We start from the raw sequence: 22349 nt of genomic DNA on the forward strand, positions 1-22349 counted from the left end.
TGCTCGTGAATGGTACAAAATATTTTGGGAATTACTGCCCATTGAGATGCTTTTAGGTCATGACCAATCATTTGTATTAACTCAAACAAGGGAACACTGAAATTCCTTAAAGAGTTGCTCCCCATCTTCCCTTCATCCTGTTCTTCCCATTGCCCCTAATCCCTTTTGACATTTATGACTGCTCAGAGTTTTGCAGAAACACCTGGAAGATAAAAACCACAGAAGACAGCTGACCTTTTTGTACCGACACAAGATGAAAATCTTCAAATTCCTTTCTATCTCTAGGTTTGTTCTGCAATAAATAAATCAATAAATACATCAGTAAGGAAAGGGCTTGTAAGCAGAAGTTAATCCCAACCTCTCCCCAGGATCATCTGATTTGCATCTGGAACTATCCAAGACGCACAGGATAGCTTTTCTTTAAAGATGAAGACTAGGTAGAATAGAACGGAATCATTTGGGTTGGAGAGGACCTCTACGATCATCAAGTCCAACCATTAACCTAACACTGCCACGTCCACCACTAAATCATGTCCCTCAGCGCCACACCCACATCTTTTTAAATACCTCCAGGGATGGTGATTCCACCACATCCCTGGGCAGCCTGTTCCAATGCTTGACAACCCTTTCCGGTGAAGAAATTTTTCCTAATATCCAATCTAAACCTCCCCTGGCACAACTTGAGGCTGTTTCCTCTTGTCTTATCGCTTGTTACTTTGGAGAAGAGACTGACTCCCACCTCGCTACAACCTTCTTTCAGGTAGTTGTAAAGAGTGATAAGGTCTCCACTCAGCTTCCTTTTCTCCACACTAAACAACACCAGTTCCCTCAGCTGTTCCTCATAAGGGCTGCTTGAGACCCTTCACCAGCTTTGCCCTTGTCTGGACACGCTCCAGCACCTCAATGTCTTTTTTGTAGTGAGGAGCCCAAAGCTGAACACAGTATTCAAGGTGTGGCCTCACCAGTGCTGAGTACAGGGGGACAATCACTTCCCTAGTCTTGCTTACCACACTATTTCTGATACAGGCCAGGATGCTATTGGCCTTCTTGGCCACCTGGGCACAGTGCTGGCTCATATTCAGCCAGCTGTGGACCAACACCTCCTTTTCTGCGGTGCAGCTTTCCAGCCACTCTTCCCCAGCCTGTAGTGCTGCATGGGGTGGTTGTAACCCAAGTGCAGGACCCGGCACTTGGCCTTGTTGAACCTCATACCATTGGCCTCGGCTCATCGGTCCAGCCTGTCCAGATCCCTCTGCAGAGCCTCTTACCCTCAAGCAGATCAGCACTCCTGCCCAACTTGGTGTCATCTGCAAACTTAACTGAGGGTGCACTCAATCCCATCGTCCAGGGCTTGATAAAGGTAGTAAAGAGAACAGGCCCCAGTTCTCAACCCTGGGGAATACCACTTGTGACTGGCTGCCAACTGGATTTAACTCCATTCACCACAACTATTTGAGCCCAGCCATCCAGCCAGTTTTTTACCCAGTGAAAAGTACGGCCATCCAAGCCATGAGGAGCCAGTTTCTCCAGGAGAGTGCTGTGGGAAATGGTGTCAAAGGCTTTACTAAAGTCTAGGTAGACAACATCCACAGCCTTTCCCTCATCCACTAAGAGGGTCACCTTGCCATAGAAGGAGATCAGGTTTGTCAAGTGAGACCTGCCTTTTATGAACCCATGCGGACTGGGCCACATCACCTGGTTGTCCTGTATGTGCCACGCGATGGCACTCAAGATGCTCTGTTTCATAACCTTCCCCAGCACCAAAATCAGACTGACAGGCCTGCAGTTCCCTGGATCCTCCTTCCAGCCCTTCTTGTAGATGAGTGTCACATTTGCTAACCTCCAGTCAACTGGGACCAAGCCAAGACTGCTGATAAATGATGGAGCACTTCTGCCAGCTCCCTCAGTACCTTGGGTGGATCCCATTCGGCCCCATACACTTTTGTGTGTCTAAGTGTTGTAGCAGGTCGCTAACCATTTCCCTTTGGATTATGGGGCTTCATTCTGCTCCTCGTCCCTGTCTTCCAGCTCAGGGGGATGTGTACCCCAAGAACGGTGGATGTTACTACGAAAGACTGAGGCAAAGAAGGCATTAAATACCCCAGCCTTTTCCTCATCCTTAGTCACTGGGTTTCCCCCTGCGTCTGATAAAGGATGGAGATTCTCCTTAGTCCACCTTTTGTTGCTAACATATTTATAGAAACTTTTTCTATAAGTTAAAACATATAATATATTGCTAGAAACATTTTTTTATATGATAAGCAATAGCAGTGAAGGATGCTTTACCTAAGAATCCCAGGTTAAGGCTAACTGAGCCAGGTGGGACAAGTTGCTCAATGAGCCCTCTGCCTTTTTCTGCCCTACTCCCTACCCTCACTGCTCCCTGCCACTCAAGCGACAGAGGTCCTAATTATTTCTTTTTTTGGCTCATTGTGGAACACTGAGTTTGATTCAGAGGTAGAAAGGTTGGAAACAAGGGGAAGATTACCAAATGATAAAAATGAATACTTCTTTATTGTAGAAAAAGATAACATTCTACAATTTTTCACGTGTAGTGTTTTGGGTTTTTTTTGTTTAAAGTTATCACTGGCAATTAATATTTTGCAATACTTGGTGTTTCAAGGGAAGCATTTTGTCTTTTGAATGAACAAGATTGTATTAAATAGTGAATTTAAAAAAAGATTTGAGAGCAGGCATACCAGTGTTTCTTACGATTAGCTTTCCTGAGCTATGTATGGTAGGTTGCTAATATAAAGACCATGGCTTAAAAAAAAAAGAAAATATCATTTACACTTAAAAATGGTCCATATTTACTGCTGTGGGGTTTTTTATGCATTTTAGAATGAGAGATAAAGTCAACTTTCTGTATATTTTTTTTTAATTGTAAATCGGCTCCTGGTGAATTCTGATATCCTTCAAGTCACTAGTTTCATTTTGGCTTAATTTCTATTTTACAGTCTTTTATATTTTTAAAGAAAGAAGTGTAAAATACTTGTTTAATGTAGAATTTTTGTTTTGTTAGATAAATAGAAAGGAAGTTTCCAAAGCACATTGTTCATTCCATTTAATAATAGCCACAGTGCGGTATCATGCTGTTATCTAATTCACAGTTCAGAGAGGTGTTCTGTCCTTTGTTTGAGGATAAACGGAATTCTTATTTAGAAACTGATCTGTCAATGACTTTTGTTATGAAGCCCATTGTGTTTCAAGACAGTTACTTATATCAGGTGTATTGATAAATACCTGTCAAATGAGTTTTGTAGAAAATTTAATTCAGTGTATTAAATCAGAGACATCATGAGCATCATTACAATACTACAGTCACAACACTCCTGCAAGCTTACTGGTCAACTTTTTATTTGTGGATTGCAATATGCAGTATTGCAGTATTCCACTTATTGTTTATAACAATTTTCAAAGCTTAATGGAGCATTTAATAATAAACAGGGGGAGCTTGAAGCCATGATGCGCCAGGAAAACTATGACATAGTGGCTGTCACGGAAACGTGGCGGGATGCCTCACAAGACTGGAGTGCCACAATTGAAGACTACAAACTCTTCAGTAGAGATAGACAGGAAAGGAGAGGTGGTGGAGTGGCTGTGTATGTCAGAGAATGCTATGAGAGCTCAGAAATTAAGTATAGTGATAACAGCGTCGAGAGTGTTTGGATTAGGATAAGGGTAAATAAAGGTGATATCGCTGTGGGAGTCTGCTATAGACCTCCCAACCAAAGCAGTGAGGTGGACAAAGCCTTTACAAGCAACTGGGAGAAATATCGCAGTCATTTGCCATTGTACTTGTGGGGGACTTTAACTTCCCCGATATCTGCTGGGAATACAACACGGCAGACAGGGAACAATCCAGGAGGTTCCTGAAATGTGTGGAGGATAACTTCCTCATGCAGCTGATAAGTGAGCCGACCAGGGAAAGTGCCCTCCTAGACCTGCTCCTTGTGAACAGGGAAGAACTTGTGGGGGAAGTAAAGGTTGGAGGCTGTCTAGGGCACAGTGATCATGAGATGATTGAGTTCTCTATCCTTGGAGAAACAAGGAGAAGGGTTACCAAAACTGCCACCTTAGACTTCCGGAGGGCAAATTTTAATCTGTTCAGAAGACTGCTAGACAGAATACCTTGGGAGGATGCCCTTATGGATACAGGAGTCCAGGAAGGATGGACATACTTCAAGAAGGAAGTCTTAAAGGCACAGGAGCAGGCTGTTCCCATGTGCTGAAAAACAAGCAGGCGGGGAAGGAGGCCAGCCTGGCTAAATAGGGATCTCTTGCTGGATCTCAAAAAAAAGAAGAGAGTCTACGACCTTTGGAAGAGGGGGCAAGTCTCTCATGAAGACTATAAAGACGTAGCGAAGCTATGCAGGGAGAAAATAAGGAGAGCCAAAGTGCAGCTAGAGCTCAACCTGGCTACAGCTGTTAAGGATAATAAAAAATGTTTCTATAAATTCATTAATAACAAAAAGAGGATTAGGGAATATCTCCCATCTTTATTGGATGCAGAGGGAAACATAGTCACAAAGGATGAGGAAAAGGCTGAGGTGCTCAATGCCTACTTTGCGTCAGTCTTTAGCAGTGGAACTAGCTGTTCCCTGGACACCCAGCCTCAAGAGCTAGGAGACAGGGAGGGGAAGCAGAATGAGAGCATCGCGATTAAAGAGGAAGAGATCAGTGACCTGCTATGCCGTTTGGATGCACACAAGTCTATGGGACCGGATGGGCTACACCCAAGAGTGCTGAAAGAGTTGGCAGACGTGCTCGCCAAACCGCTTTCCATCATTTACAGGAAATCATGGCTAACTGGGGAGGTCCCAATGGACTGGAGGGTGGCAAATGTAACACCCATCTATAAGAAAGGCAAAAAGGAGGATCCAGGTTACTATAGACCTGTCAGTCTAACCTCGATACCAGGGAAGGTCATGGAGCAGGTCATCTTGAGTGCCATCGAAACCCACATAACGGGCAACCAGAGGATCAGGCGTAGTCAGCATGGGTTTATGGAAGGCAGGTCCTGCCAGACGAACCTGATCTCCTTCTATGACAAGATTACCAGAATATTGGACGAGGGAAAGGCTGTTGATATTGTATACCTGGACTTTCAAAAAGCATTCGATACTGTCCCCCATACAATTCTCGTGGAAAAACTGGCTTCACACGGCCTGGATGAGCATACAATCCGCTGGATCAAGCACTGGCTGACTGGAAGGTCCCAAAGAGTGGTGCTCAATGGATTTAAATCCAGTGGGCGGCCGGTCACAAGTGGTGTGCCTCAGGGCTCAGTGTTGGGACCATTTCTGTTCAACGTCTTTATTGATGATCTTGATAAGGACATAGGGTGTATCATCAGCAAGTTTGCAGATGACACCAAGTTAAGTGGGAGTGTTGATTCCCAGGAGGATAGGGAAGCTCTACAGAGAGACTTAGATAGATTGAGTCATTGGGCCAACATCAATGGTATGAGTTTCAACAAGGGCAAGTGCCAGGTTCTGCACTTGGGCCACAATAACCACATGCAGCGCTACAGGCTTATGGAGGTGTGGCTGGAAAGCTGCCTGGCAGAAAGAGACCTGGGGGTTCTAATTGACAAGTGGCTGAATATGAGCCGGCAGTGTGCCCAGGTGGCCAAGAAAGCCAATGGCATCCTGGCTTGTATTAGAAATAGCGTGGCCAGCAGAAGTAGGGAGGTGATTGTGCCCCTGTACTCAGCACTGGTGAGGCCACACCTCGAGTATTGTGTCCAGTTTTGGGCACCTCAATACAAGAGAGATATCGAGGTGCTGGAGCGACTGCAGAGGAGGGCAACGAAACTGGTGAAGGGCCTAGCAAACAAATCATATGAAGAGCGGTTGAAGGAGCTGGGACTGTTTAGTTTGAGGAGGAGGAGGCTGAGGGGAGACCTCATCACTGTCTCCAACTATTTGAAAGGACACTGTAGAGAGGTTGGTGCTGGTCTCTTCTCACAGGTAATTAATGACAGAACAAGAGGGAATGGCTTCAAGGTCCAACAGGGTAGGTTTAGACTGAACATTAGGAAAGAATTTTTCACAGAAAGAGTGGTCGGGGGTGGAATAGACTGCCCAGGAAGGTGGTTGAGTCACCATCCCTGGATGTGTTTGAGACGTTTAGATGTGGTGTTGTGGGATATGGCGTAGGGGAGAACTTTGTAGAGTAGGGTAGATGGTTGGACTCGATGATCCCAAGGGTCTCTTCCAACCTAGACAATTCTATGATTCTATGATTCTATGATTTAAGGTTTTTAGGTCCAGTTTTTAATCAGTAGGAAGTGTTCCTTTGTGTATTCTAAATGACTTTATAGTTTTCTAAAGCCTGGTCTTCCCAGTCTATTAATTGGTAAACAAAATGGAAAATCAACTTTTGACCCAGGATAAAGAACCACAGTTTGTCTGTTCCCATTGTGAGTTGTGGATTGGCAGCAACTTGACTGCATAGTGTACGGAGCTATGATTATATCAAATACACTGGTGTACAAAAGCAAGTTTTTGTCTTGATGGGGTACTATGTAATATAGAATTATTATTCAATCCAAACGCTATGTTATCTTCTTTCACAATACAGGGGAAAATATCAAAAGGAAAACTGATAAGGAGAAAATCCTTTTCAGCAACTAAGAAATGATTACAACAGAGAATAAAAGGCAATGAGAATCAATGAAATCAGTTGTGTTCTTTTAACATTAATGGGAAATAAGTATTCCGTACTGGCTGTAAACTGTTACACAATGGAAACTGGGCTCAGATTGTGGGTTGTGTTACAGCTGTTCTTCATTACACCCTTGCTGGACTGGGGTACCAGCTCCTGTGTTGCCATCCATAGGAGGATGCACCATGGCATACCATGGTGTATGCCATTAAATATGGTTGTGCCAGGACTGAATTAGCCATTAAGCATAGCCAACTCATTCAAACGCCCCCTGTTTTGTCTTCCACCATGGTTTCTAGGATATAAGTATGCTTCTTGCCTTCACAATTGCAAACAGGAACCTGAAAATTAATTGACTGTTGGTATGGTAATTGCAACTTGACTAAACAGGTAACTTGGAACAGGAGCTGTGAAAAGATATGAGCTGTTTCACTCATCTCCGTGGGTTTCTAACAGAAATGCCTTGTGATTTTATATGTATTCTTCCAAAGATTGTGTTGCTGTGTACTGTGCAAAATATATTTGAACTTCTGTTCTTCGGGTAGAAAAAATTCTCTGATCTGGGATTACTGTTTCAATCCCATCAGATTGTTGAGTAAATTTGTTTTGCTCAAAGACCAGTTGATTTTTCTTTTGTATAAATGCATTTGTCAAACGTACAAGGTTAATATCTCATGACCCTAACACTTAGATCATTGTCCTCTATTAAAGTTATAATACACAGTTGGGGTTTTTATCTTACCATACTTCCTCTGCTGAATGTTATTGTTTCATTTTCAAGTGTAATTTTGCTGTATTGTTTTCTTCAAGAAAATTTCAACCTACTTCATCTCATCTGAGCAGAGTGCTTCTTAATTTTTATTTCTTTAAATTTTGTTCCTAACCAGAGGCGTTTCTTCCCTTACCCAGTAAATATTTAATCTTTCATACCTTAGTCCTTGTTAGCTTACCAGCAACATCGAGTGCTTACCTAAATGGGTAGCTAGGGAATCCTTCAGTTTTGATTTCTCTATCTGTCTGAGAAGGGTATAGAAAATATACATATCAAGTTACTGTGTGATCTGCTTTATCAGATTTTTACATTTATCACTTACATGAATATATTTTAACTTCTGCTGCCATTTTTAACGAAGTGTGTTGGTTGTTAGGGTTTTTTATTTATTTAACGGTTTTCTGTGTTGGTTTTCACATACTTCCGAAAGAAGTATGTGAAAGGTTTAAGCCCTCGGCAGTGTAACTGATGTTATTATTGGACTGTAGTTTTCTGAGGTAGAGTTATTTTAGATGATATATGTACATAAGAGAAACAATGCCCCATTTTTAATTCATCTTAGATATTAAAGTTTTGAGAAAATATTACAACAGGGGTTGCTTTAATTCATGATTTATTAATTTGTCTAACTTGGATTTTTAATTTAAACAAATGTAGAAAATGGGGTATATATTACTGTGTGAAAGAACAGTGCATAGAAATACAGGATTTTTTAAGTCCATCAGTTATAATGTTTTCTGATGTTCATATCAAAATAGATTTTTTTGTTAATAAGGTTGGGTTTACAGCTAGTAGACTTTGAGGCCACTGGAATGGAAGAAGGTAGATCAGAAAACGCTGTTTTGTCTCATTTCTTGGCCAGAAGGGATAAAGCTCTACTAAGGAATGGCTCTGAAAAAGGTGTTTGTTTTCATTGTGCTGTAAAGCTAATTATAACCATACTAAAAATGAAAGTTTTCTTATAAAGAAAGTGATTTTAATTAAAAAAACAAAAGTGGATGAGGAATGCAGGTTCTTCATGCATTCTTTGCAAACACTACTAAACTTATTTCAAATAAGAAACATTTCTTCAAAACTGATGTTCATACATAAAAGAAGCTTTACATTAGGACTCAGTTAAAGCTCTATTTATCATAATACTTTATTACATTTTTCCTTTTGTTTTAGCCACGGATGCAGATGTGAAGAATGAAAGCCTTTCATCTGTGCAACAGCTTGGTGTTGAAATGACTGTCAGGTACATAGTATTAAAGTATTTCCCTAGTATATTTCTAGAATTTGTTTGATTTTCATGGAATGACTTTAATGATATTTAATCCATAAACTCAGTGCTTTATACCATTTAAATCTAAAGATCATCTTTAAGAAGATGAATTCTAACTTTGAAAATGAAAAAGGTATTAGTACATAATTAAATTATCTTTACAGATTATATAGGTTATTATCCTTTTTTGTTGTGAGGCCTAATTGTAACTTGTTAGTAAGATTTACCATAAAATTACATTGTCCTGACTTATGTGTCTTTTTTTCCTCATGTTACTTCTCTAAATGGTTCTATTTAGCTAAGCTTAGTTATATGCCATTTAAACATTTATTTGGCTGGTAATTTGCAGAGCCGTGATGAAGGAAAAGCTAATGTGTCTGTACTTCCAGACTGTTATCTTTAGTATTAATATTTGAATTCTGATGCTAATAATTACACGTAAAATATACTTAGATGGAATTCTAAATAATGTATGTGAAGAAAATGAGTTGTGTGTGTTAGAGTACTTGCTCTTCCCCACCACAGTCTCTGAAACTTAACTAAAAGAAATTTAGCTGAGGAATTGTAGCACTGAGTAGCAAATGTTTGGTGTGCATCCTTCCTTGATAAAGCATAATAGGTTTTATTAAACCATTTATGTGTATATCTACAATATAGTGTAGTTCGTAGTTGATGAACAACACTATGACAGCTTAACTTTCGCAGGCCTATTAAATATAAGTTCTTGCTTTTTAGGAATTAAAAAGAAAATGCTTAACCTTTAAACAGTTTTGGTTTTTAACTTTTTGTGCTAGATATGGAAAATATCTAAACTTGCTAAAGGAACATGCTGAAAATGGACTGTGCTTTGTGTTAATGAATTGTGAGAAATTTCTGAAACAACAGCAAAGAACTGTGGTATCCCCACTTTGTATCCTTTATTGATGGCATAAATTATATTGCCTAAAAATACCAGTGGAATTTGAACTCACGGTTTGGGCTTTTGATGGTGGCGTAGATGTGTAATATGTACTGGGAAAAAAAAAAGTGGCACTTCTATTTTGAAATTTTGTCAAGTTAAAATGTACACCCAATGCGCTCAAGAAAACCTTCACCCATTTGTTCCCATATTTTGCTAAAATTGTAAGTCTCATTCATTTCTGTCATAAACTGTTTTGGCGTAGGATCACATCTTTCTGTATGTGATAAAGAGTGTGGAGCAATGCCACTTTCAGCATTAATGAGTATTTTTGGTACTCCCGCAATACCAGCATTGTTAATGGTATTGCCCATGTAATCGTATGTGGCTGTAATTTGATCAACAGAAATGTTTTGACTTGTGACTCTTTTAGATCTACTGTGGAACTTTTTTTTAAATAAAACAGATACCGCTTTTCAACAAGCTTTGCAATATTCTTCAGGTATTGTGCTTACATATCACTATTAAAAAACACTGCAGGTGTATTAATGGGGATATGCTTAATCTCTTTTTTTTTTTAAGCTTTTCTTTTACTTTGTTTTTTTTTTTTCCATAATCTTTACAGCTTCTGTTTTCTTCCTCCACTGTTCTCCTTTCTTGTCCTATAGACGCGCTTGTTTTCGTGCAGGTTTTTTTGCATTTACTTGTTTTTTGTTTGCTTTGGTTAATTTGGCGTGACTACTTATGGACAGGAAAAAAGGTAGTGTGTAGGGGAAAAAAGCTTAAACAGTTTCTCTTAAATCAGTTTGAGAAGCAGCTGTGCCTCAAGAAGCTACCCTCTGTGCAGCTTTATTCCCCTTGTCCTATCTCTAACAAACTGGCTCTTGCCTCTGTGTGCGTGGGCCTGAGGAGGGGGAGGGCTGCAGTTCCTGCCAGGCAGTGAGGAGGACATCTCTACCCAAGTTCCTTAACCTTCTCACGCAGGCTGCTTGCAGGAGCGCTATGCTGGCTACGACTGGTTTGCGTCTTCTGTCTTCCTCATAATGTCAGGGGACGCGGAGAAGACACTGACGTTTCTTCAGCGATTTTCACGTCTTCTTGTTTCAGCATTTCTCTGGCTACCAAGACTGCATATATCTGTAAGAATTTAAAAGCTATTTCTTTCTGAAAGGCAACTTTGAAAGTTTCTAAAGGAGACTTTATCCATTTCCTTAGTTTTGGGTGGGTTTTTTAAATGCATTTTCATTAAAGCCCTCTAACTGAATACGTGACCCTGAAAAATTTTCTCAGAAAAATATAGATTTGACAGTTGCTCAAATGGATGTTTAAAAGTAGTGAAATAACAGGTGGACTGATAGTAAAAGCAATGTTATTGTTTTTTAAAGCTGGCAGTAAAATAAACTTTGTTAGTCGCATTAGTTCTGTGTGAAGGCTGTGATACTGTTGAATGGCTTTTTTTTCATTATTATAGTGTGCAAGTTCATCTCTGATTTTTTCCTTTTTTTTAGTAAAACTATCAGTTTTAAAATTTACTAAATATGTAAATGCTGAATGCTTGGCAGTTTTAAGTGATTAGTGTTGTGGATCAAGTTTGTAGTATAAGAAACTTCATTTCCACCTTTATTAGGTGGGATTCCATGTATTTAAAATAAACCCCTTTGAGTCTGACGTTTTACTTTGTCACGTTGTTTTGAATCTTTTGAATATAAACAACTGTAGTCTGTACTAGAGATCTCTGGGGTGTAAGAAGCATGGATTAGACTCCATACCTGTTCTGCATGCAAGCCTCTCTATTAATATGAATTGGTCTGTCTTGTCAGCAGAAGTGGTGACACTCACAGCACTGAGTCCAGCCCTGAGGTTGTTCCAGCACGATGAAATGTTGCTCCATTGTGTAAATATAATTGTGCTGAACACCATCAGTGCTGAGAACTTGAGTCATCTTCCATACAACAAGTAGTCAGCATCACAGGCAGGTTGCTACACGGCTAATATTCATTCTCAGTACTGAAATGATTTTTGTTTCATAATATATCTTGAAAACATAAAGAGAAAATTCAACAGTTAACCTATTTGCATAACTTCCACAATGTAAAATAAAATAAAATGTCAAAATATGAATGAGGAATTATCCAGCCATTGGATTGTGATGCTGCCTACCTCAGGAAGGAGGAAAATTCCAAAAGATGTACATTGACCTTCTAGCACAAAACCAAAGATTCATTAGCTAGAACCCAAGCACTGACAGCCAGGGCTTTCCATACTGATAAAACCTCTGTTCCTTTTGCTGCACAAAGTAGAATTTCACTCATACCAGCCACGCATACTGCAAAGAAACATGCACACAGAAAACAACTTCAAATACCATAGAAGTTCCACTCTATCCACCGGTAAAAGGGGAAAAAAATCCAACAGAAAGTAGTCCTCCCCCCTCTTCTGTTTAAAATATAGCAGTGGTTTCTCCATCCCTACTTTGACAATTAAAGCTTACATGCAATAAAGAACTAGATTGCTAATGCAAAGGAATAGTCGGGATATATTTAATAACAGTTTCTAACTTTTAATTTTCTTTAGTTTAACTACAGTTTTTTCCTGATGGTAGCACCAACTTTTTTATTTATTCTATTTCCTGTCTCTAAAATAACTGGGATGACTTATCTTAGAAGCCAAAGTGTATATTTTTATATATTGTTCTCAGCAAGCTATTATAAAATAACACATTTTTTTAGTCTGTAATAATTTTCCTCAACTTTGTTGTTGTTGTTGATGTTTTTCTTGTTGTTAATCAGATACACCTGCCTATTACCACAGTGGAATCTGGCATCCATCCAGTCTATTTTTGCAGCGCTCACCACATTGAAATGTTGCTAAAAGCTGAGCTGCCACTTGTCTTTTCAGCCTTCCACATGTCTGGTTTCACTCCATCCCAGGTAACTGATAAAAGCGTACCAAAGTATCATCAACTTTTTGGCTTAAATCCACAAAATCAAGAATGTTCAGGAACATCCTGTGTTTTTTCTATACAGCACTTATGTGGTGGTTATGAAACTGAGGATAAGAGATAGTATTGAATGCAAAGTGACTTAGAGCATCTGAAGATAGAAAGCAACTGACTTGAGAGTAATGACGGTGTACTGTAGCTGATGACCTTCCATTACATGTTCATGCAGAAAACTTCATAAAAATAATATATCCTAAAACTTCAGATTTGTCATTAAAAACAAATAGACTATCTTATTCCCTGGAATAATTTTCTAAATTTTCCATAGGAGGGAAATGGGTAATTTGGGATAGGTGTATAATAGGAAGCAGTTCAGGTGATATTAGAGCAAAATTTATTTTATATTAGCTACCATAAATATTACACTCAGGTCACATGCTATTCTTCTATATTAAAGAGATGTTACTAAAGTAGAATAGTTATTCCATAATGTTAGCTTTCATTTTACCTACTTACTACAATTCTTTGGCAACATGGAATGCTATATATGGATCATTGCTTCTAAAGACTTCAGTCGTGATGAAGCATCAACAGCTTTGTGCAATAACGAGTTAGATTGCCAACGGAAAGGACCTCGTACCAGAGTAAGAAAGCTTATTGCCATTCCAACGCACGAAAAATATTTTTGATCTCATGCCTTCAAAATTCCTTTTTGCCACAAGATTTGCAGCTTAAGAGGCTTCTTAATGGGGTCAGATGCCAGTGTGGTACAGACATTGCTTAGACTAATCAGCTTGGGTTTTGATCTTTGAGGAGAGAAGATGAGCAGATGAGGGACTTTGTCTCAGCATAGGAGTGAGGTTATAATAAGGTTCCTGTTTTGGGGTGGGAAAATACACAGGGACAGTTACTCCTTCCTCAACTATTCTTGTGTAAGTTATGCTGTATGCTTTTTTTATTGTTTGCACTCAATTCATAAGAGACTAGTTATTGTTCTAAACTATTGATAAGGTTTTTTGTTTGGGGATTATTTTTTTTTTATTTAATGTGTTACTGAAATGCCACTGGTGTGTGCCACTGAATCTTCTGTGTGATTTTGCAGTTCTGCTGCATGATTAAAAAAAAAATAAACTCTGAACTGGGAAGACAACTCTGAGGTATTTAAGTGCTTGTGTGCTTCAATAAATACCTGAAAACAGATTTAATGCCAGGGTATGGCTGCTGTCATCTAATTAGAATCTTGGTACTTCTGCTGCTGCATATTTTTAAACACTTTAAGGACTGATTAGCAGAAGATTTTTGGTCTATAACTAAATGAAATGTGCTGTACACATCTTAATACATTGTGATTTAGAACTGGAAAAAGGAGTCACTAATTGCGTTCTATACCCACTTCATTAAATGAAAACGTGTCTTAGGGAAGGGCCTAACATTCATTCATAAGGCAAAGAACTACATTAATTTAAAGGAAAATCCACATTAAACACACCTTCATCACCCTCATTACTGTCAAGGCCATGTTTTAAAACAGTCTTGAAAAAATCACCTTCGCTTTCATTGGACTTTGAGTTTTGTGTCTCAACTTCAAGAGTTGCCAGAATATACTCAGACAAGTGAGATGCACAGATGCAGAGTATTATGTCTAGCAGAATTTACTGGAAGTCTGTTCAGAGGCTGTGATTTAAAAAATGGTGATTCTTGCCTTCTTTTTTACTTTATTCCTTTTATTTTCATAAGTAGCATGATGTTACAGGAAAAAAGGTCTGTAATATAGAAAAGCTAAGAGATAAAGCTGATCAATTATGACGGCGTGTCTACAGCAATTTAATTGTATATACTTTCATTCTCATCTAGATTTGTCTGCAATGGATAACTCAGTGTTTCTGGAATTACATGGACTGGAGTGAGATTTGCCACTACATTGCTATATGTATCTTTCTGGGTCCCGATTATCAAATATATATGTGTGTTTCTGTGTTCAGACACCTACAGCAAGACATCCTGAAACACACTGAAGCCCAAGATCTGCAGGTTTTTCTTAAAGTAAGGTTTTCTTTTTTAATTTTTCAGTTGCTGAAGGGAAGCAAAGCTCTCAGTACTGAAAATATGTTACTTATCTGAAACTCTTAGTGAATTGCATGTATTGATTTCAAGTGGGTGAAATAATACTTTGATTTTATTTACTTCCTGGCAGGAAGTTGTGGTATAGTGTTTTCCAAAGAACAGTCTTCATGCATTTTGTCCTGATTGGTTTCCTTTGTATGCGACATTAAGTCATGAGAGCATTTGATTCAGTTCTCTGTGTAGCCTCAGTCTCATTAAACTAGATGTTCTCCAGAAAGGTGGGTTTACACAGTGGTCACATGCTAAAGCTTGAAGAGATGTGGCACAAAGCTCAGTGAGCTGCTAAGCTGCTATTTTGAACAGGTGCCAATTATTGTACAACCAGGTTCACAATTTCCTATTCTTTGCCATATTATAAATTATGTTTGGTTATTGGATTCTTTTTTCAGGGTAGTGCTTGGCTATAGATGCAGTCATGAGTAAATACAAATATTTGAGTCTTCTTCCCTGAGACATTTTTTCTTTTTTCTCCAGTCTTTTTTTTTTTTTTCCTCCAGTCAAAATTGTTTTGAGCGCTATATATCTGCATCTTAGTCTGTCCTGACTTTCTGACTAGTTTGCACCCAACTTACATATTCTTAAATACAAATAATATGTCAGCTTAATTTTTTTCCTTGAAAATGTTCGGTACACAGTGTAATGAGTGACTTGTTTTGTTTGACCTGGTTTTGGTCAATGTGGCTTAAAAACTACTTCATCTTGATGACATTATTGGGATAGTTTATGTTAATTGCAGAAGAGAGAATTTGTATGTCGTCACCTACAGTGTAAACAGGCCAAAGATTTGACATGGTACTGTTAAATTAATGAGAAATGCTGTATATTAATGCACTACCAGAGTATTTACAATTCATTGAGTGACTACTGCAGAAAGAGAGGATTTAGGGTCATGCTTAAAGTGGACTCTTGCTTTTGATAGCTCTTAATTCACCTAAAGAAAAACATGTTCTGTCATTGTATTCATTCAATTTCAGCTGTATTATGGGCTTCATGTGAGGTTACTTCAGTTTAATACTTGTGAATACTTGTTTCCCTTTTAGTGAAATAATGAGATTCAGTTTCAAGTTTTAGCCTGTTTCTCAGCACAACATTCACAAATTCGGATTACTGTAGTGGAGCAATTCTCTTAAAGGTGAAAGTATAAACTGTTCTGAGAACATAATCCAGGTTAAGAAAAAAACCCAACACACCTACAACCTTTGAATATTCATTTATATTTTTTTAATGTTATATCACATCTTCAACTTCATACTAGTAGTGGTCATTTGCTGTACAAACAAGTCCTGCTACCTATTTTCCTTCCACAAACCGATAGTACTTTCTGGTTTTAAGCTTCTAACATGCATTATGTCTGTCATGAAAAGATTCTGATTTGACAGCAATATACCTTTGTTGGTATTTTCTAATAAGTAGTTCCAGCTAGCTATTAAAATTTAACAAAAAAAAAATTCTTCTTAAAATATAAATATACTTTCATTTGCACACGAAAAAAGAAGTTGGAGACAACTTTGCTGTCAATTCAGATTACATTGTCTAGCACTTAAAATAAGTAAAACATTCACCTTTTCAATGTGTCCTTCAAGTGATAAAAAACAGATGACAACCTTTGAAATAGACCATCTTCTATTACTCTGTAATTTGCCTTTCCTGTGTGCCAAGAGGAAAGTAGAAGTAACAAATTGTCCATGAACATTTTTTCCTTTATTTCTGATTCTTTCTGTTGGCTGAGATGGGTTAATAACAGTTACAATCCCTTCAAGATATCTTGAAGTTTCAGCATTAACAGAACTTCAGATTTATTGCTTTGTCTTTTAGTAATTCTTCATGGAAGGATGAAGTTGCATAGCTTCATAATTTCCGTGTATGAACCAAGAATACTGTAACCTGCCACTTCAGTAAACTCTCTTGGTTTCATTGGTTTCATTTGGATACAATAGAGAAAGTGGGGCTACAGAGTTTCTGAGTTCTTGTAATAGCACAGGTAGGCCAGTATGTCAGTCTATTCTGGGAGTAATTTAGCTACTCTTCACTTTATTTCCTGTGAGTATGGGCCATATTATTGACAACTAAGTGGCTGACCAATGCTTTAATATGTGCACACATTTAATCAATATAGGATTTGACTGCTTACCAAAAAAAAGAGAAAGACTTAAATACCTACTACAGTTTCTCTATTGGAGTCAGTTTTCTTTTCCACTGTAGTCAACCTTCTCACAGTGCATGAAGAGCAACTTGGAAGGTAAAGTTGTGCTTTTGCTTTCACCTTTGAGTAGGGGAGTAGAAACGTAAGGACTATCTTGAATTTCTGTTCGGATGCCAAAGTGCAGCGTTCCAAGCCTGAGCGCGTGTTCTCAGGGGAATTCTGCTTAAGCAGAGATGCACAGTCAATATGCCAGCAGGTACAACGTGTGTCCGCAAGGACTGTCTGGCTCTAAAGAGCGTTTTGCAGCACGTGCTGGCAGCAGTGGTAATACTGCTTAGTAGGTGGTGGGTTCACAAGTTGCTCCAGTTCAAAGTAGCAACAAATTCTCCCATTTTACCTAGACTGTTCTTCAGGATCCCGCTTTCTGCAGTGCATCCTCCCTCTTCCTCTAATATAGTAGCCACAAGAAGGAACATGGCCTGTTTGTTTCTTTTTCCTGAGGGTGTCTTCTTTTACTCTGTGTTTTGGAATTAGTAAGAATTAATCGCTTGTGGTGATGCAGAACTCTTTATTCTGTTTTTATTTAAGCTCTTTGTAGCGATCTTTCTTTATCACTGATTTAAAAAATAAGTATCTGCTGTTACTCTCCTGGTTTTATTGAAAATCTAGTTGGATACAAAAGCCACACAAACAAACTTTTAGCATGCAGTGTAGGTGGTATAAAAATCTTTTAAAAGAATATTTTAGTACTTGGATTTGCCTTTTTAAAGCTTGCTTTGTTTTCCTTAAAAATCTTCATATGGCATGTTCTCCAAAAATGAGATGAACAATGTCCACCTGAAGAAATTATTTGTTACCAAGACTGTAATTAGGAACAACTGTCTGGAAGCAGATATTACCAGTTCTTTATTTCTAAACAAAATGGAAGAAAATGTGTGTATTTTAAACATCCAGGCTGTGACAAGCAGAACAAAGTGAGCTATATTTAACAGCTTAGAATTCTTCAAATTTGAGTCATGCATTTTTTTTTCTCTAGCTAATAAATGTTTTCTGTGTGTATTTGTGCAGGAAGAAGCACTCCATGGGTTTCGAGTGAGTGATTATTTAGAATACATGGAAAGCTTGGAGGCGATCTACAGACCTATGCTGCTGAAAGACATGAGGAACATAAGAGTGCAGAATACATAGATGAAGCAAACAAGCACTTTATTTGCCAGTTTTGGTTACATCCTTTAAAAGGATGCTGATGGATTGAATCTCACCTAAATAAGTCAGGCTGTGTAAAGGTACATACTATAAAATAAAGGAGAGTTTTCAGAATATAGTTTTTCTAAAAGGACTTCATCTAAGTTTGATGACCTAAAATACCACATTTTCCCAGACAAGCTTTACACGCAGCCTCATTTTCAGTTGGCAGAAGGCAGCTTCAGAACCCACCTGTAGGATGCTGAAGCGTCTTCTGTAGAACACATCTTCCTTATAAAGCCTTGAACCTGTTTTCAAATCATTATTGTAATCTCCTTGTAGCACAATCCTAAAACCTTCATATTTTGCTAGAGTCTGACAAAGTGATTTTTCTTAGAAACAACTGCTAGTGTGTATTCATATGCTTGAAAAGTCAACAAATTCCCTGTACGCCGCTGTTCTGACTTTGTGGATCAGGTTGAGAAAATGGGGGGTTCAAATACTTGCGATGAAAAAAGACTGAAATGCCTGTTGTTTTCTTTTTAAAATGAAATAAATCATTTTACATCATAAAACATCTATTTGTAACATACACTCTGTATGCATAAGTCAGTGAGAAGTCCTTGAGTGGCCTGCTTTTCGTATCTCTGGAAAATGATAGTTTTTAAAGATTCTGGTTTCATTAAGAGAGGAAAACTAATAAGAAGTGTCATCTGTGCTTGCCTTTAATCGTGAATGAAAAGCAGGATGTAAGGCTGCTAGATATTTTCTAACACCAGCAGCGTAGGGGAAGCTTCAACATTGTTGAAGTTGGCTGAAATGCCCAATTTCAAAAGAAACCTGGTTTTCTTGAGGAGCGCTGCATCCCATTTGCTGTAAGGATAGGTTTTAAGTAATGGTCAGCAGGCAGCCAAGGAAACATTCTAGTGTCTTTTTTTTCCATGTTATATTACTGTTAAATAATTTAAGAAATAAATATATATTTGTGCACCAATTAATAGTTGGGTTTTTTAATCCAAATTTCAAAGCACCAGTCATGATGTTGAGTCAATAAATAATATTCAATTAGATGACAGCATATTTCTAAAACTAATACTACAGCTGGCTTGTCAAGAATTAATTAATAACTTTGTCTTTTGATTGAAAATATGGCCAATAAAATGATAGCTATTGGCCAGCAGGAGGGCTTCCTTCAGTATTTGCAAGTAACCAGAGGGTGAGCGGAAAATGACAAGGTATCATCCCGTGGCCATTTAATGTTTTTCATACAGTCAATCAGATCTGCATCAAAATTTCCAAAAAAAGAAAATATCAAGTAGAAATGTAACTTTTACAATGCCCACATGAGGTTAGATGTAAAGTAGACATTTAAGATGATAGCTGCAAAAATTCATAGTCACATGGGAAGAAAATCTAAAATTAGAACAGTTATTAAAATTTATTCTCTAATTTGTTATACTAATGTCTTGAAATGGCAGAGGAGAAACAGTGTGGTCTGTTTGGTATATCCTACCCATCGCCAGGCCAAGCTTCCTCTTGGAAACCAGAACACTCTTCTACTTCACTCACCCCCTGTGACATTTGTAGATTGCTTGTTCTTTTCATTTTGCAAGAGGGTTTTTTTCCCCTTACTTCTGTATTTTGTTGGCCTCTTCTGTTCAGGGCTTTTCATCTGTGCTTCCAGGTATTCTCTCAGTAGACGCAACAATTCCCATTTCTCACAATCTCCATTCTACTGTAGATTTTTCATTCTCCACTACAAGACACATTGTAGTCATGTGGACTTTCCTCTGTTTCTTGTGTACTACCTCACCAGTAGAACTTTATGGTTTGAAGTTCTGTCTTGTGAGTTGCCCAAGTTCACTCTCTTGAGTATTGGGAATGTTGAAAGAGGTCAGACAGTGAGATTACCTCAGCCTACAAGGCTTGGAGACTGGCTCGGAGCAAAACTTTTGGGAGCATTTCAGAGCAGTAGCATCCATCCCTGAAGTAAGACACACTAGTCTGCTTTTTCTCCTGTGCTGCACGAGGTGCAGAACTGGTGTTTGTTGCGTGCTGGCCCACAGACTTCCCCTCAGAACAACAGTACTGATGTTCTATTCTATTCAGTCATCCATACAGGCAGCCCTGACTCCCTGTAGATCTTTAAGTTTGGTCTGAAGGCTGGGTTTGTCTTTTTGTAATTATTTCACAGCTGGTGTCTTCTGACAATTCCCTCTGCTTTAAGCATTATGCTTTATAAATACCATCATTGTGTCATACCAGTCTACATCAATTCTCCGAGTCTTGCATGCAGTGCTACTTCTACATTGCATTTTCTTCTTTGTGGGATTGTTGAAGGTTAACATCTGATACACGGCATCTTATTGCTCATGGCAGATGGGAAGAAGCAGGTAAAGACACATTGTTCTGTTGAGGAATTTCCTAATATAATGACTTTTTGAGTAACCAAATCTGATACCTGACATACAGGTATCAGTATCAAGTTCCTAAACTGCTTTTTGAAAACACAATATTATCTTTGGCTTAGTCTTCGACAATAAACCGGTTATCACCCCGAGATACTCATTTTCCCTGAGTAAATTTGCATCAATATTCTGTAGTTTCTGGAAATTTGTGCTGCCCCTTCAACCACCCAGAGTTTCTAAAAGGCAAATATTGAACATACCCTTTTATTAGGAGATCTAGCATTAGGATTTCAGTTTCGTTTCAGCCAAAGTAATAGTTGCACTACTTCCATTTAGAGTGAAATGCCCTGTTCCTGCAGTTACCTTTAAAGAAATTTTTTGGTCTTGGTAATTATTTTGCCGAGAAAGTTGGTAAATTGCCCTCTACCTTGTAGGATCGGACCATTAGTACCTTCATGTTTCCAATGACATTGTTTCTTTATCAAATAAAGCAGGATTCAGCTTCTCTAGCAAAAAGTTACTTATCAACTGTGTTCTTAAAGATAGAAGTCTTTTTACTGTGAAGTGTAAGTAGCCAGCATGATTGGTCAAGTCCCTGCTGTAGCTAGTTTAATAACTAAGTATAAATTCCCCAAATTGCAACCTAGTTATGTAGGCAACATTACCAGATGATGTTACATAGTGAAAGTTAAGCATTAAGAAATTCTTCATTTGGTTAAAGAAGTAGGGAAAATACTATGTTTGATCAACACCTGCAATAACATCTTTACAGAATATCTGGAATCTCGAAATATTTTGATTATATTTTTGATATAATAAATGTTTTAGAAGTTCAATGGAAACGACAAATGTTGAATTTAGACTTATCCAATATCATTGCCACATTCCCGTGAAACTAAACATTACTGCAAAGTTCTTGAAAAATAAATTCACTAGATAAAATGAACGTGTGAGTGCATACACAAATTCAAATTATAAAATACATTAGAACCTGCAGTGAAATTTCTGTAATTATATGCAACCTAAGAGTGAGCAGCACTGACAAAGGTTTTGCCACTAATTTCTGTTTTCCTGACTCTGCATTTCATAAGTTCATGGGTTTAGCTTTTTTCCCTGTCTAGAAAATAATGTTTTAAATATATTTGGACTTCTGTGAACTGTGTTGGCTTACCTACATTAATAAAAGAGGCTGGCAAGTACGAGGGAAGAATTATGACAACTGATAGAACTGAGTATTTGCCTGATGCCAGGGTCAAAGAATGCTAAGACTCCCATAAAATCTGTTCTTTTAACCTTAATAGCAGTCTCTTTTTTTTTAAAAAAAAACATCATTTTGGGCATATATCTCAAAATAACCAAATGACAAATATCCAAATGGTAACTAACACTAGAATACTAATATATATGTGTTTCTGGAAATTCTATACATATTTAAAGAGACCATGGTTGATTAAGCAGCCAATTATGAAGTCATCAGTTCCTTTATCATCAGCAGATATTTGTCAGGGAAATTAGCTCTTGTGCTAGGCATTCCAGTAACCCAGGGACTCTTGCCATCTAAATAGCTGCCCCTTTGTATTCCTCATCCCCCAACAAAGAAGAGAGAGGCACTGCAGATCTGACCCTTAATATCAGTGGCTTTCATCAGTATAGCATCGAATCAATGCAAAGAGGTACAGTACACAATAATAAGGAAGATGAGTCAACTATAAATATAAAGCAAACAGCCTGACTACCAAGTGCTGCTACTGGCAAAAGCGCTTTCTGCATTGCCTCCAGCAATCCAATGAGCTGCAGTTTCCCCAGCCGCAAAACAGCTACAGTTTCATACAGTCAGTGTAAGTGCCAAGATGATTAATTAGAAAATATCTGTTAAACATTTAGGGCATGAAAATTCTATGTAAATGCTAAATCTTAATAGCTAATAATAATATAAAATTCCGTT

The 22349-nt window shown here is 38.2% G+C and overlaps 1 protein-coding gene across 1 annotated transcript in view; it reads left to right on the forward strand.

The window, feature by feature from the left end:
* The window catches only part of TBC1D32 (TBC1 domain family member 32), a 94388-nt gene extending 75456 nt beyond the window's left edge, over positions 1 to 18932 (forward strand). The window contains exons 29-34 of the mRNA XM_082481157.1: positions 8609 to 8678; positions 9500 to 9615; positions 10588 to 10742; positions 12393 to 12533; positions 14399 to 14587; positions 17880 to 18932. Coding sequence (XP_082337283.1) covers positions 8609 to 8678; positions 9500 to 9615; positions 10588 to 10742; positions 12393 to 12533; positions 14399 to 14587; positions 17880 to 17999 — 791 coding nt within the window. The 3' untranslated portion in view covers positions 18000 to 18932. The remainder of the gene's footprint in view (positions 1 to 8608; positions 8679 to 9499; positions 9616 to 10587; positions 10743 to 12392; positions 12534 to 14398; positions 14588 to 17879) is intronic.
* Positions 18933 to 22349: the final 3417 nt, after the last annotated feature.

This window comes from Vanellus vanellus, assembly GCF_965231255.1.
Source record: "Vanellus vanellus genome assembly, chromosome: 3".
Classification (NCBI taxonomy): Eukaryota; Metazoa; Chordata; class Aves; order Charadriiformes; family Charadriidae; genus Vanellus; species Vanellus vanellus.